This window comes from Apodemus sylvaticus, chromosome 2 (genome assembly GCF_947179515.1).
Source record: "Apodemus sylvaticus chromosome 2, mApoSyl1.1, whole genome shotgun sequence".
NCBI lineage: Eukaryota > Metazoa > Chordata > Mammalia > Rodentia > Muridae > Apodemus > Apodemus sylvaticus.
In genome coordinates, this window is record NC_067473.1 from 185,150,337 (window position 1) to 185,165,497 (window position 15,161).

General features: G+C 42.9%; 3 protein-coding genes and 1 pseudogene across 12 annotated transcripts in view; all 4 read left to right on the top strand.

Annotated features, from left to right (window-relative positions):
* Positions 1-3,326, top strand: part of Ppfibp1 (PPFIA binding protein 1) — a 138,297-nt gene extending 134,971 nt beyond the window's left edge. For all 9 annotated transcript variants that reach the window (XM_052175295.1, XM_052175296.1, XM_052175294.1 and 6 more), the window contains 3 exons: positions 1,635-1,811; positions 2,205-2,270; positions 2,398-3,326. In XM_052175295.1, the coding sequence (XP_052031255.1) occupies positions 1,635-1,811; positions 2,205-2,270; positions 2,398-2,484 (330 nt within the window). In that variant the 3' untranslated portion in view covers positions 2,485-3,326. The remainder of the gene's footprint in view (positions 1-1,634; positions 1,812-2,204; positions 2,271-2,397) is intronic.
* LOC127679418 (60S ribosomal protein L24-like) lies at positions 49-733 on the top strand (annotated as a pseudogene).
* Positions 3,327-4,791: 1,465 nt separating the features above from the next.
* Positions 4,792-5,484, top strand: Rep15 (RAB15 effector protein). Its single transcript, XM_052172771.1, has one exon. The coding sequence runs from the start codon at positions 4,792-4,794 to the stop codon at positions 5,482-5,484; it is 693 nt and encodes a 230-aa protein (XP_052028731.1).
* A 5,490-nt stretch (positions 5,485-10,974) lies between these two features.
* Positions 10,975-15,161, top strand: part of Mrps35 (mitochondrial ribosomal protein S35) — a 31,092-nt gene continuing 26,905 nt past the window's right edge. The window contains exons 1-2 of one of the 2 annotated variants that reach the window (XM_052175308.1): positions 11,040-11,123; positions 12,716-12,820. Coding sequence is in view for 1 of the 2 variants with exons in the window: in XM_052175306.1 (XP_052031266.1) it covers positions 11,018-11,123 (106 nt within the window). In the remaining variant the exon portion in view is untranslated. Of the gene's footprint in view, positions 11,124-12,715; positions 12,821-15,161 lie in introns of both variants that reach the window. The other variant, XM_052175306.1, reaches the window with a different exon arrangement.

The window sequence follows — 15,161 nt, forward strand, 5'->3', positions numbered from 1 at the left end:
CTTAAGAAGAGAGTCAAATCTCCTCCGGCGCGGTGGGCAGCTATCGTCATGATGGTCGAGCTGTGCAGTTTCACTAGTGCAAGATCTACTCAGGACACTGGCAGCACTACCCCAGGATCCATTGGAAGGTTTTCTAGTTTCTTAATGTAAAATGTGAGTCAGCATCCCTTTCCAAAAGGAATGCTCTACAGAAAAACTGTACTACTGTCCTTTATAAAAGAAACCACAAAAAGGGGCAATTAGAAGGACTTCAAATGAAAAGAGTCTGCTGTGCAAATTCATGTGGGCCATCATTGGTGCATCCTGAGGATATAATGGCCAAGAGGAATCAGAAACCAGAAGTTAGGATGTTCACAGAAAGCAGGCCGTCAGACTGCCAAGGAGGCAAGGAAGGTTAAGCAGGCATCAAAGAAGATGGCAGTGGTGTTATCAACGTCCCACAAAGGCAGCACCTGAACAAAAGATTGTGAAGGTCATTGCTAACTTGATAGATCAGCATTTTAAATAAAGATCCATCTTTAACGCAGAAAGGAAGAGAGTCAAAACCAGAGGTTGTGATACCTGCCTGTAATCCCAGCATGCAAGAGTCTGAGGCAGGAGGACTGCAAATTCATAGTTGGTCTGAGCTATCTGTCACGGCCCAGGGGTGTTGTTTACTTACCGAGGTTTGCAGCTTGTGCCAAATCCAGATTCCTTTTCTTCTTCTTCTTCTTCTTTTGAGATACTCTCATATCTACTTATCTGGGTGTATTATTTTCACATCTTTAATGTAAAGACAATTTATGAGTTCTTACAGAAATATATGCTGAGCTCTTTTTGTTTTTACCCTGTCTACCTTTGAATTCCTTCTTTTTGGGGACCATGTACTGATTCAGATGACATTTCTCTACTAAAGATCAGCGGACTCTTTCCTATCCAAGACTGTGAATTCTTTTACCACTCACTAGTCCTAGTACAAAGCAGAATAGGTAAATAAAATAATCCCAGCTTTACCACCTGCCTTCCCTTCCTGTGTCTCCTTCCTTCTTCTCCACCCAACTTTGGGATTGAACCTAGGATCTTAATCATATTAACCCAGTGCTCTACCATTGACCTGCACACCCCAGGCTGCCCCTTCTTTTTATTTTTCTTTCTTTTCTTTTCTTTTTTTTTAAATTTTGAGTCATGCTTTTATTAAGTTGCCTGGGCAATATTTAATTAAGCTGGTGATTCTCAAGCCTCACCAGCCAAGTAGCTGCAGTTGCAGGCAGGCCTGTGCCACAAAGGCCTAGTGAGGACTGCTGTCTTTTACTGATCTTAGACTGACTAGTCCTGCAAAACTTGGCTCATCCCTGAGAGGAATTCAGGGATTCTCCTACTTTATTAAGTCCTGTCTAATCCAAAAAAATGATTTTGACATGTCCAGCCTGTGGCATAACAGTGAGATTGACCTTTTGAAAATTAGACCAATACCATTTATGATATTTGGGTGTGCTGCTACTGTGTCTGGGGTGCTTCTGGATTTCTTGTGATAATTTGATAATCGAAGTTGCTTCCCCATGAGGTGAGGTGAATAATTAACTTACAGGTGTAATTAGTTCTTTGCCATAGGGACTTTATCTTATCTCTGGGTATCTTTTTGTTTGCTTTTAAAGCCAAAGAAACTGACCTTTAGCAACTTTGGGAATCTGAGAAAGAAGAAACATGAAGATGGAGAGGAATACATTTGTCCAATGGAGCTAGGCCAGGCATCAGGTAGCTCCCAGAAGGGGTTTAGACCTGGTTTGGACATGCGCCTGTATGAAGAGGATGATCTAGATCGGTTAGAGCAGGTAAGGTGCCTGCAGTCATGCTGACACTGCCTGCAAGCCTTGCACACTGTCACTGAGGAAGGGTGCTGTCCTCATATGCCTGAACATAAAGATAGCATCCTGAGTAGCTGCAGAGCACTGCCCACTTCCTGGCACTGTCCTCAGTAGCTGCAGAGCACGGCCCACTCCTGGCACTGTCCTCGGTACCTGACGTACTTTATTGTTGGTGCTGATTTGAGACCTTGACAGTGTCACAGCAGGGAAGCTGAAACAGAGTCACTCCTGCTCATGCTGCATTCGATGCTGTGTACATTCTTTCTGTCTAGACTGTCATTCAGTTGTCTGCAGTTTTGTCATTCTACACTTTTGAAACTGTACAAATGAGTTTGTCACCTTGTGGTCTGTTCATGGCAGATGGAAGATTCAGAAGGGACGGTGAGACAGATAGGTGCATTTTCTGAAGGCATCAACAATCTCACGGTGAGTGTGTACAGTGAACTGCAAGTGTTATTCTAAAAGCACCTAAAGCCTCAAACACCTCCTTGCATGTTGGAGGCATGTGGTGCTGAGCTTGGGACTCTGTAACTTGTTGTCCATTGTTTTTCAGCACATGTTAAAGGAAGATGACATGTTTAAGGATTTTGCTGCCCGTTCCCCCAGTGCCAGCATCACAGATGAAGACTCCAATGTTTGAGCGAGTACCTGGGCAAATGCCAGGAGCGCAGATGTCATTTTCCAGCTTTGTTTCTCGGATAGTGTATACAGCAGGTGACAGGTTGTGCATTGTTTACTGTTCGGACTTCTGCTCCCTCAGAAGGTGAACTGTAACACGGGAGTGGTGCCAATTCCGAGGATGCTGAGAGAAAAAAAGACACTGGTGAACAGAAGTATGCTTGCTCTGTCTATTTAATGTAAAGTCTGTGACATATGTTGCATTTATGGTTGGGTGTTTACCAGAGTGCTTCGCTCACATGCCCAGGAGAGAGGGTCTGGCCACATCAGTGTTCGCTGCAGCCGGCTGAGTGGGCGTGCTGCTCTCCAGATCCGAGTGCCACCATGCCAGCAGCACCTCCACTTGCCTCTCACTGTCTTATTTTTATATATTTTTCTAAATACATGTATATACACAGTATACAGAAAACAGAACCTTTATTTTGTGACACAAGGATCAAAAGATCATATTAAAACAAAGAAACCCCAATATTCTCACTGATCATATAACAGCTGATTCCTGAAGATACCAGAGTTCCATTTTTTTTTTTTCTCCACTGATGAATTTTAACAGAGTTGACCATTCAGGCTAAATTCTACATGATATATATTTCTTTGGTTCCCACAAAAATTGCTGGGCAGTTTAGAACTTGAACTTTAATCTTGACTCCATTTGCTTCATAATGAAGAATTTTGGGGTATTACCACATCAACTTGAAGCCTTTGGATGCACTCATATCCCCATCAGAAAAGTTTTTGTTAGAATGCCCTTGGAAAAACAAAAAAACAAACAGAACCTTTACATTTTAAGTTTCTTTTTTTTTTCTTTGCTAAACTCCTCATTATGTTGAACTAAGGAGTCTGCCCAGCCATGTCGACTGTACCCTTTACTTAGACTGGCAGCTGAGCTGGGGTTTCATAGTATTTCAATCAGGATCCAGATATTTAAAAACTGCAGAACATTTTCTAATGGTTATCCTGTCCAATAGCATGTTGCTCATGTTTTCTGTCACACGAGGCCCAAAAGCTTTTTGTAAAGAAAATAGAACGCTATAAAGCAGCTGTTCGGTGCTGTGTGTATTTGTGTGTTTTTAGCAGTGTTGGAGACAATCTACTTTCCATTAAGGGCTACTCAAAATGAGACCACCTGTATTCCAGATAGGAGCTTACACACTGGAGAACAGGTGGACAGGTCAATTTATGGTAATAGATCTGGCTATAGCCATTTCCAAATGTCAGCAGTATTCCTTTTTTATGTTCTACAGGTTATAGAGCTATTCATTGTGAACCCTGTAATACTGCTGTTTATTTCTAATTAAATTATCATATGCTAACAGTGATTTTCTTTGAATGCTCCCATTCATGATTTCATGACTATATTGGCTTCTACCTATATTGGGGTTTTAGTTTAACATGAATAAATATCACCATTTTAAAAGTTCAATTTGTTATTAGAACCTGGTTGAAAATACCAGCAGACTGTTACAGATGCCAAATATTCTTTATTAAGGACAAGGTAACAACTGATGATATATGATAAAGTTAAAAACTTTTTGATTATATATTTTATTTACAAAAATATTATGCAAAGTTCTCATTACCTTATGAGAGGAAATAAAGTCAATTGATAATTACCTTGTGTTTTGTCATTAATGTTTCTTTGTTCAGAAAAACAAAGTCTTTGCTTCTGGTGGAATCGGTAATAGGTTCTTGTATGTAAACTTGGACGTTTGGTTGAGTTTGTTTGAATCAGACAAATTGGGATCTCTGCTTAAGAAGTATGTATAAAAGGAAATGCCAGCAGCCCATCTGGGGAACAAAAGGTCAGAACAGATGCATAAAGAAAAGGAAACAGAAGAGACACAAGCTTGGAGACATTGGTTGGAGAATGTAGGATTCTAACCCATACTTTCACATGCTGGTTTTATTTTGACTAGTTTTTGGAAACAGGAGCCACATCCAGGAAGAGTTTACCAAGGATCAAACGTAGCCTGTACATAACCTGGAGTAGAACAGGTGTTTTGTGTGAAATTGTCATCTACCACTTGGCAGGTATAAAGAATCTGTGTGAGCAGAACACACCCAGTTGACAAACAGGGGGCCCTCCATCACATGTTTGTTTAGCCTCAGGTTTAAATGGCTAGCCATGCCAAGGAAGCTGTGGCAGTAGGAAGCTGGTGGTGGCTTTAACAGATGTGGCTTCGCTGAAGAAAATCTCTGAGAAAGAGGCAGTTCCCAGTGCCATTCACATGCTGGATAGCTAGGAGCAGCATTTGCTGGGTGTGAGAACATGGGGCAAAAGGCCTCACAGCAGGTAGCTCCGAAGGACAGCCAGGAGGTTCTCATCATGTGTGAGGTGGTCAGTGCGGCTATTTCCCACGCAGCGCAGAAGCTGAAGGAGTACCTCGGGTTTGAGTATCCACTGAGCAGACTCTGCCTCGCAGCAAGTTCACTGACTGAGATCTTCCTCGTCCACTTCATTACTTTCTGCCAGGAAAGGGGGGCTGATGACTGGCTCACCACCACCAAGATGACCAAGCACCAGGCCTGGCTGTTTGGAGCAGACTGGATTTGGACCTTCTGGGGACCCGATAAGCAAATACGGCTTCAGGTGGCAGTGCAGACCCTGAGGATGTCTTCTCTCCCTCTGAGGGACCCAAAATCCTGTGAGTTGAGGGGAGAAGAGTCTTGGAAAAAAGGCAGATTTGATAAGCTGCAAGAGTTCTGTAACTTGGTAGGAGAGGACTGTCTGGGTCTGTTTATCATCTTCGGTGTGCCGGGAGAACCTAAAGCAATTAGAGGCGTTGTCCTGGAGAGTGTCAGAAACGCGATGGAGGAGAGCCGGCTGCCAGGACGCAAGGCTTTGGAGCAGTTTGTGCTGGAAACAGAGGACTGTGTCCCCATCAAAGAGCTGCTGGGGAACTGTCTGAGTAAAAGAGATGGGCTGAGTGACATGGGCAAGGTTTACATCCGTGTCCTCTGAACTGGGCATGTTGCTGTGAAACAGAACAGGACAGGCTCCAGTACAGGGTTATCCACCCCGTACATTGGCTGAAAGTGATTACCTGGGTCAAGACTTGCTAGTGTCACAATTATGGAAAGGAAAAATATAAAAACTTAGCTGTGTCTTGGGAGATTTTAATTAAGACTTTGTTTATTCAAAACTAAAAATTGGGTGAGAACAATGATAAATTATACATAAAATTTGATTTGGAAAAAAAAGTCTTTGAACTCATCTCATAGTCACAAGCATAAGATGTTACTGCTGTTGTAGGCAGAGCGACTATTCATCAGGTAAAGTGGGGTGCCAGTTTTGGTTCAGGACTCCTAAAGAAAACTTCCCACTGCTGGCCCTCTGAGCCCTACTTCCACAATTGCTCCTTCCCAGCAACTCTGCACATAAAGGGCTTTCAAAGGATTTAATGTAGGGTTCAACTGGGTATTAACTTTACCATGATTTACCGAGTCACCGTGAAAGAATTCCTTGTTGCAATATGTGTATATGCGGTAGGGAATGTATTTTCAAACACAACGGTCATATTTTCTAAAATGTCTTCCTGGGATTTAACAACATAAAGAGCAATTGCCATTATTTATTGACCTCATGTTGGGTCCAGTGCTTTAAATATATTATAAGAAGTAGGTATTTGTTGCTATTTGTCTACAATGTGTGTAATTCCCAAATCATGAGCTGTTAACAAAAAGCCAAGTCTTTACTTAAGGCTCCAACTCTTCCAACAATATCTAAAGTGCCTTGACTCTTAGGCACCCCAAGTGCTATGGTGACAAAGATGTTTACCTGTGAGGAAGCTGACTGTTGATCATTTCTGCCTCACTCCTCCTCGTACTCTGCCCTCCTTAGCCTGTTCCGTAGTGTGTAACTCTTGCTGAAACATGGGCCATGCTAATGTGGTGGTCCACTGCTGTAATCCCAGTCCTGGGGGAGGCTGAGGTAGAATGGCTGTGAATTTGAGGCCCAACCTGGGTTACCTGGTGAACGCTGGGTCAGCAAGGGTTACTTGTCTTCAAGCAACATGGACCAAATCTCTACATACGTACCCTCCAAAAACATCTTTTTTTTTTTTTTTTTCCATTCTGACAGGACTTCCCATGGCCTTGATCCTCTCTGTGTTTGGGAATTTAGGGCTCTTACAAGGCTGAATGACATCATTGTAGGCAAGATGGTAACAGGCAGCATACTGGATGACTGTTTAAAATAAGCAGTACATTTGATGTTATGATCTGTGTCACTGGAACTTTTCTGTTCTACATCGTTTATTTAGAAAGGTTCATTGCAGGCCACTAAGTCTATACAGGACCACTGACAGTCACAGTTGTTGATTAAAGGATGAGGTCAAACCTGAAACCAATGCTTCCCCATTTCTACTCACTTATCCTGGAGTTAGTTTTTCTCCAGTTGTATGTTTCTCCCTCTGTTGATTCCAGACCTTGCCAACCTATTCTGGGACTCAGGCATTTAGTTACAAATACCTAGTGGGTTACCAATAGTGCCTATCTAATTGGCTATCCTCTGTGACTCCACCTGCCCTCTACAGGCCATCCGGCACTTCCATAGGTACTTTGGCAATCTCTTTTGCTTCATCTCACCCCTGCCCTAAAGAATTGTGTATACTTTTTCTTCAGCTAAACCTCTGCGATGTGGCCTTTTTTTTTTTTTTCCCCTAGATTCCTAATGCCTCCATGTTTTTCCATTCAAAGGTTAAGGATAAGGGAGTAGGAAAGGTGAGGTTCATACCTGCACTTTGGAGGCTGGAGGCAGAATTCCCATAAATTCATATTCAGTCTGGGATACAGTCTCAAAAACAAAGATGGAAATACCTATCTTGTAGTGCTGGTATTGGTTATTTGAAATCCAGTCTTCAGTGTTTAGCAATTATTCAAGCCCACTACATCCTTTTCTACCCAGCACACATGATGTGCAGAGCAGAGAAAGATGTTACTTCGGTATGTGCAGAGCCTAAAGAGCCTGCTCCTGTCTTCTGTCCACTGAGCTGTGAATTCAAATGTGAATACACCTTGCAAGTTTAAGTGACAATGGCCCCCAGACATCCTGTTAAGAGTGGTCTCATAAGTCCTGGAGAAAGCAGGGGATGAATTTCTGTAATCCCTATGGCATCTCCTTGGTTTAAGAAAGAATTGAGTGCACAGCTTTCTCTGCCTTGCTTTTCCATCTTTGACACATGTATTAAGCCTGAGGTCCTCTCCTTAAGGAAGTTGGAATAAGGAAGAATGAGAAGACAGTCCTATCCTGGAAATTGGCATGAGAGGCTGTGTTTAATATGTAGTAAGTGAGTATCAATATGCACGGTTACTTGTCAATTTAACTTTCAACAAAGATAGGGCTGAGGATATGGCTCAGTTTGTCTAACATCCATACAAGGTGTTATCTGCTAGTACTGTAAAGTATGAACATTAAGGGCTGGAGAGATGGCTCAGCAGTTAAGAGAACTGACTGCTCTTTCAAAGGTCCTGAGTTCAAATCCCAGCAACCATATGATGGCTCACAACCATCTGTAACAAGATCTGATGCCCTCTTCTAGAGTGTCTGAAGACCCCTACATGGTATTTACATATAATAAATACATACATCCTTAAAAATGAGTTGAAAAATATGAACATTAAAGAATACAGAATACTGATAGAGACTTCCATTTCCCCTCTTGGGTGACAGTATTTGTGATGGTTAATTGAAAGTTATTAACTCAGTTGTATTTAAAATTGCCAAGAAGATACACCCCTGGATGTTGTGAGTTTGGAAGTCTCATGGTGGATGTGGGCAGCACCATCCCATGGGCTGGGATCTTAGGCTGAATAAAAAGAGAACGTGAGCTAAGCACTAGCCTCCATGATGCTTTCTGACTGTGGAGATTGCTCAGCACCAGCCTCAAGATCCTATTGCAACAATGCACTGTTCCCTCAGAATGAGCTAAAACAAGCCCCTTCATTCTTCACGTTCTTCAGCCAAGCATGATACTATCACAGTGTTTAGCAGCATAAGATAGGCAGCAGTTTTTACCTTGTATCCAATGGGCATGTTAAAAAAAAAAAAAGGTTTAGTGTAAATTGATAGGCATATTCACAGATTATTGCTGAATGTCTATTGGACAGAAGCCTGTTTTATGCCCCTTCAACCCAAGTATGCAAAGAATGAAATCCCCATTCTTGGGATTTTTCTATCTTATTGTGGATGGCACAATAAATATATGTATGCATTTTTCAATGCATCTTTAGATACTTCCAAGGACTCTATAAAGAGAAATATGAAGGCCAACGAGATGGCTCAGTTGGTATTGGGTTATTTTTGAGGCAGGATCTCAGTACATAACATGCAGTCTAGTATAGCCTTGAACTTGCAGTCTTTCTGCCTCAACCTCTGAAATTCCAGATGTCCCTTCCCCACAAACAAACAAACAAAATGGAACAGTGGTAAAGGCACTTGCTTCCAAGCCTGACAATCTGGGTAACTTTCTTAATTAAAAAATATGTAAACAAATTAAACACAAAGCTAAAAAATTAATGCTCAAAGACACCTAGATTGATTGGCTACCACCTCAGAGTGAAGCCAAGATTTTTTTTTAAGCTCTTGAGGTGGTTTTAGTGTTCAGTCAAGGTTGAGACCCATATTTTCTTTCTTTTCTTTCCTTCTTTTTTCCTTTTTAAGACAATCACTGGGTGACCTGTAACTAACTTCATAGATCAGGCTGGCCTTCAACACACAGAAAACCACCTGCCTATGCCTTTTGAGTTAAAGGTGTGTGCCATCATGCTCAATGAAGAGCTTTTTTTTCTTTTAAAGGTTATTTATTATATATGGGCATTTTGCCTTCATGTATGCCCTTGCACTTCATGCATGTCTGGTACCTGTGGAAGCCAGAAAAGGGCATTGTATCTGAAATTACAGATGGTTGTGAGGCACCATATGGATGCTAGGATTTGAATGAGGGTCCTCTAGAAGACAAGTCACTGCTTTTAACTGCTGAGCCACCTCGTCAGTCTTCCCTCCCCAACACATATCCACATTCTCAACTCCATCTCATGATGTAACCAGTGCTGTTCTGGTGGCTGAAGAGACTGCGTGCTCCCTCCCTGCCTGGACATTGGTACTGTATCTGGAAACAGGTGCACTTTATTCACATACTTTTTTATAAGGAACTTAGTTTTTATTAAAAAACTATCTCTCATATTAACCTAGGCTTCAAATTAGTAGAAGATCATTAAAGAAAAGAAGGCTTAAAAATTTTAAATTGTTCTACCCAGAATTACCTATGTAATCTGTTGGGATCAATAAAAACTTAAAATGTGGAGTCCCCCTTTCAGAATTTAATAAGAACTTAAGTAACCAGTGGATGAGTGTACTTCCAAAGCCTTCCCAGCTGAAAATTACATAGTTTAGAAACTTCTACTGGCAAACTAATACATGCTTTACACTGGAAACCATCTTTGCCTACTGATACTTTATAAAGGAGTTACTTTTAAAGATTATTTTTAATCTGTGTGTGCTCACATAGGACTGTGCATGTAACCACAGGTACCCATGGAAGCCAAATCCTCTGAAGCAAGGGTTACTTGAGGTTATGAGCCTTTCTGCATTGGTCTTAGGAATCCAGTTCTGGTTCACCGCAAAAATAATACATGAAAAGACAAGGTCAAAATTTAAACTCAATCTACTTCAAAAGGCCATTTGAACGAACAAACAAACTGGTAGGGGGTGCAGTTGCCCTGCTCCCAATGCCTTTGCCTTTGGTGCTTGTTACTTCCTCTGTTGGATTGTAGTCATGTAAGAAGTATAAAGGCTGCTGAAATGGTAAAGCCTTACCACTGGAGTTTAACCCTCAGAACCTAGGTGGTGATGGGAGAGAACCTTAAACTAACTCCCTTAACCTGTTCTTACTAGTGGACACACACACACACACACACACACACACACACACACACACAGAGTAATTTTAAAAACATATTAAAGCTAGGTGTTATGCTCCATTCCAGCAATTGGGAGACTGGAGCTGTATGATTGAAAAGAAAGAGAAAGGACAGAGGAAGAAAATGGAAGAAAGAAAAAAAAATGGTTTGGAGAGGTGTTGCATCAATTAAGCAGGGACTACTCTTCTAAGGGACTAGGGTTCTGCTTCCAGCACCCACAAGGAAGCTCACAACTTCCCCAACTCCATGTCCTCTGCTGGCCCCAGTGGGCAATGCTGGGACATGATGTGCTGAAAACACCAATATACATAAAACACATAAAGGAAAAGGGGAAAAACGTCTTAGAGCAGCCATTAAAACAAGCAAGCAAGCAAGAAAACAAACAAACACACAACCCAAAACAGTAGACTGTGAGTGAGACTTCTAGGTCAGAGTCCCTATCATTCTACACCAGCCAACTCGGATCCACAGCTCTGACATCCCTTTGCACGGTGCACTTCCGTTCCCAGGTTACACACTTCCGGTCCCGCCCCCTCCCGGCGGTGCTTGTCCGCTCTGGCTCACCGTCCTTCATCATGGCGGCCGCTGCGCTGCAGCTGAGGCAGACCCTGTACCCTGGAGCGCACGGCCTGCGGACCTTCTCCTCAGTCGCCAGGCCCGCGGCTCCAAGAGTCGGCCCGCGTGAGTGTGGGTGCGCCGCCGCTCGCTGCGGGGGGAGGAGAAGGGAGGCCGCGCGCTCCGTGACCTTCCGGTGTTTCTCTGGAGGTCGTCCGGCCCACCGTAGGGGTTCGGGGCTCACTGTGGTGTGAGAGGCGGTGCAAGCGTGGGAGCTGCGTGCACGAGTGGGCAACAGGAAAGGCCCGGCCGGGAGCGGGCACCTGCCGCCACCGGGGCCTTCCCTCGCCCCCTCTCCTGCGGGGCATGCTTCATCCCTCCGCGCTTGCTCTCCTGCAGACCTCACAGCAGCTCATCGTGTCTTTACACTCCCTTGTTGAAAATCCACAAATGGTTTTCGGGTAAATTATAGATTACCTAATGCATCATAGTGGCTCGTCACAGTCCTAAGATGTGTCCATGTTCAAGTTTTCACTCTTTTATTCTCTTAAGTAGAAGTGTGTTAGGCAGAGTTGCAGAGGTTGGTAATCTATCACAGTTTTGAACTAGTGCTTAAGCACTGGTAAACAGTAACAATAACGCTAATTATCACGAAGGAAAAGAAAGAGTATTGAAAACGATATGCTGTTGAAACAGTGGCTATAAGGTAGAATGAAATAGTGAGGAAAGACCTCTCAGAGGAAAAGATGTTTGAGCAGTCACAACGATTTAAGAGGAGAGCTCTGTTCCTCTCAAAGAGGCTAGGCATGACCAAAGAAAAGAAAGACAGATACCGGGCCAGAGCTGTTCAAGTAAAGCTTTAAGCTTGGATTTTGTTAGAAGTTGAGGGAGGATCACACTAGAATAGAGAAGTGACATGATTTCTGCTTGTGAAGGATCACTGGCATCTGTGTGGTGACTCACTTCAGCAGGCTAAGACTGCAAGACCTATTTGGAGGCTGTTGGTATTCCAAGCGAGATGATGGTAACTGCAGAAGGTGATTTGGCTCATAGGATGTAATTTGAGGATGAAGCCAAATAGGATTCACTGACAATTTGATGTGGGCCTTGAGGATAAATTCTTTCCTGAGCTGTTGGATGAGTGTTAGTACCATTTACAGGGATTAGAACCCCTTTGTCAAGCCTGTCTTGTGGAAGCATATTAAATATGGTGACCCTCTTCAGGGATTAGAAACCTTTTGCCAAGCCTGTCTTGTGGAAGCACATTAAATATGGTGACCCTCTTCAGTTATCTGACTTTTTTTCAATATAAGCCCTACTGAGTTGGAGTTTGTTTACTTGTTTCTATTTTCTGTGCTCTCTCTAGTCTATACTATAAGGTCAGATAAGAGGTGCATTTGGTGATGTGAACTAAATGCACTTGTGGCCGGATGCTGAGCACTGTAGGAGTACTGCTTCTCAATAGTGTCTCCTTGTGCTGTGAGGACTTAGTCTGATGTTGCAGGCATTCCTGGTTTGCATCACTGTAGATGGGCTAATGCCCGTTTCTTTGTGGATTCAGTCCAAAAGTGAATAGCACCCAAACAGCTCACAGATTGCCCCACCATAGCAGGGACTAAGACTTCTTATAGCAGAGTTTCTGCTTCCTTAAATGTACTTCCATAACTCTTCTTTACCTTCCTGCCAAGGACATCTCTTCAATATTTTGGAATATTCAGACTTCCATCATTGAAAGAGGAATTCCTCCTAGAAACTCAAGCAATCAAACCCCACGTGCCCCAAGTTCACTGCAGGACCATGAACTGTGCCCAGTCAGAGCTCAGGTATCAAGTATTTGGGGTCTGGGGTTCCTAGAGTTCTCCCATCACCCACTAGGGCTGCCTTTCTTCTCACACTCTAGAGTTCGTTATGAAATCCCTACTTTAACCTGATTTGAGGTTTTCTTAATGAAAACATCCAACAAGGCATAGATTGTCAACAAGGAGAACAAAATGTGTAATCAATGTCATAGTCTAGCCAAGAGGCGAGTATTGCCTTAAAAGTCTGTTTTTCTAAAAACTCATAGAATGAAATGTTACTAAGTTGTAAAAGTATGGACCCTACATGAGTCTGTCTGTCATCCTTATGCAGGACCTTATGCTAATCTCTGCCTTGATCGGGTTTTGGCATATGGACTGCTGAAGCACTCTCTGCTGTCTTCAGAGATTTTCCCACCTGCCTGTTTCTGTAACTACCTTTCATTTGCCCTCACTCTTTAGCTTAAAGTGTGTGTCCTCTAGGAAATATTGCACACTTCTTATTCAGTGTTCTTCAGAGAGAACCACACCTATGGAGTGGATGGTTGGATGTTGGGTATTACGGTGACAGACTTGACCACATTTTAGGGAGGATTATGGAAGGACTTTGGAACTTTGGGACAGAATAGTCATTGCGTGTTAAGAGCTCAGTGGGCTGTTTTGTCAGAGCTTTGAAGACAAAATGTTGAGAGCAGTGCAGAGACAGAAGCCTGATTCATGAAGTTTACGAGGGAAGCAAAAATTGTAACTGGGCCATTTGTGTCAAGAATCTGTGGTTCTGGTCAGCTGGAGCTGAAGAGTCAGCTGTGATTAACAAGAGACAAGAACCACTAAAGTAAAACCTTTGTTTTACTGGGACAGTTGTTGCTGGAGCTGGGAAATTAGCCGTTTTTTAAGAAGAGACCAACATAATTGAAGTGAAATCTTCTGAGAAGTGTTTCTAAGAATCATCAGAGATGTGTTCCAGAGGTGGCCAAAGTTGTACTTCACCTGAGCAGCTAAACTCATAGTATAAGGTGGTTCTGGTTTTGACAGTGTGAGGGGCTTATGGAGAGCAGCTGAGGCTTGGCACTGTAAGAGGCCAGGAGAAACCTTTGAAGGTGCGGCTGGAGTAGCATCGAAAGCACCAGGTTTAAGGAGTTGTGGAGAAAAGTTGAGGTTTTGCACCATGAAGATAGCCTAGAGGCTATTGGTGAAAGTACAACCCAGTTGCAGCAGAAGCCTGGGTATTTTGGAGATGCCAGTACCATGGGATGACCACCAAGAGCAACAGCACTTGTGGAGTGGTGCTGCCCTCAGCATTGAAGGCAGTCTGTGTGTGTTGCAGAGGATGGAGCCAGAGAAGTGATCCAGCCTTCGGAGCAGCCCAAAAGATCATGAGTGAATCCCAGATAATTGAATGTTGCGTTGTATATACTTCTGGAGATTGGTTTTGCTTTGTTCAGATTGTGACTGTGTCCTGGTTCTTCCCTCTTGAAGTAAGAAAGTAGTTAATTTTGATTTAACAGGAGCCCATGTCTAAGGGATCAAATTTTAAAGAGATTTTAGATTTTAAAAGAAACTTTGGGTTTTCAAAAAGACTGAATTTTAAATTATTTAATTTTTAAAGTTTGTCAAATGTTTTATATTGTGATTTTGATGTTAATGTGTGGTCTTGGGAATGAACAAAAAGGAAAGGTTATAGCTTAATAGTGATATGTTTGTGTGTTAAGTTGACAAGAGGTAAGTTGTCCTGGTTAGTTTTATATCAGCTTGACACAAAGTAGAGTCATCTCAGAGGGGAGAACCTCAGCTGGCCTCGAACTCAGAAATCCGACTGCCTCTGCCTCCCAAGTACTGGGATTAAAGGTGTGCACCACCACCGCCAGCTGGGCATTTTCTTAATTAGTGATTGATGGGGAAGGCTCCGCTCATTGCAGTGTCTTGGGCTGGTAGTCCTGGCTTCTATAAGAAAGCAGGCTGAACAAACCAGTAGGCAGCTCTCCTCCAAGGCCCTGCATCATCTTCTGCCTCCAGATTACTGCCTGTTGTGGCTTCCTTCGATGATGGACTATGATGAAGAAGTGTAAGCCAAATAAACTTCCTTTCCAAGTTGCTCTTTGGTCATGGAATTTCATTGTAGCAATAGAAAACCTAACCAGGACAGGTAAGAAACTGAAAAGGGATTCCCTAGGAGACTTGATTCTCATGGTTAGGAAGGTGGAGACATCCCATGACAGAACACCTGCAGGCTAGCAACACAGGTGTCAGTTGTGGGGACAGACCACCAGGCTATATACTGCAGCAACAATACTGAGAGCAAAAGCTGTGTTGTACTCATTACTGTGTTCCTGGTTTGTGATGAATAGTAGCCCTCAATTTTGAAATA

Excerpts from the sequence above, each read along its gene's own strand:
- Rep15 (XM_052172771.1), top strand. The coding sequence starts at position 4,792 with ATGGGGCAAAAGGCCTCACAGCAGGTAGCTCCGAAGGACAGCCAGGAG.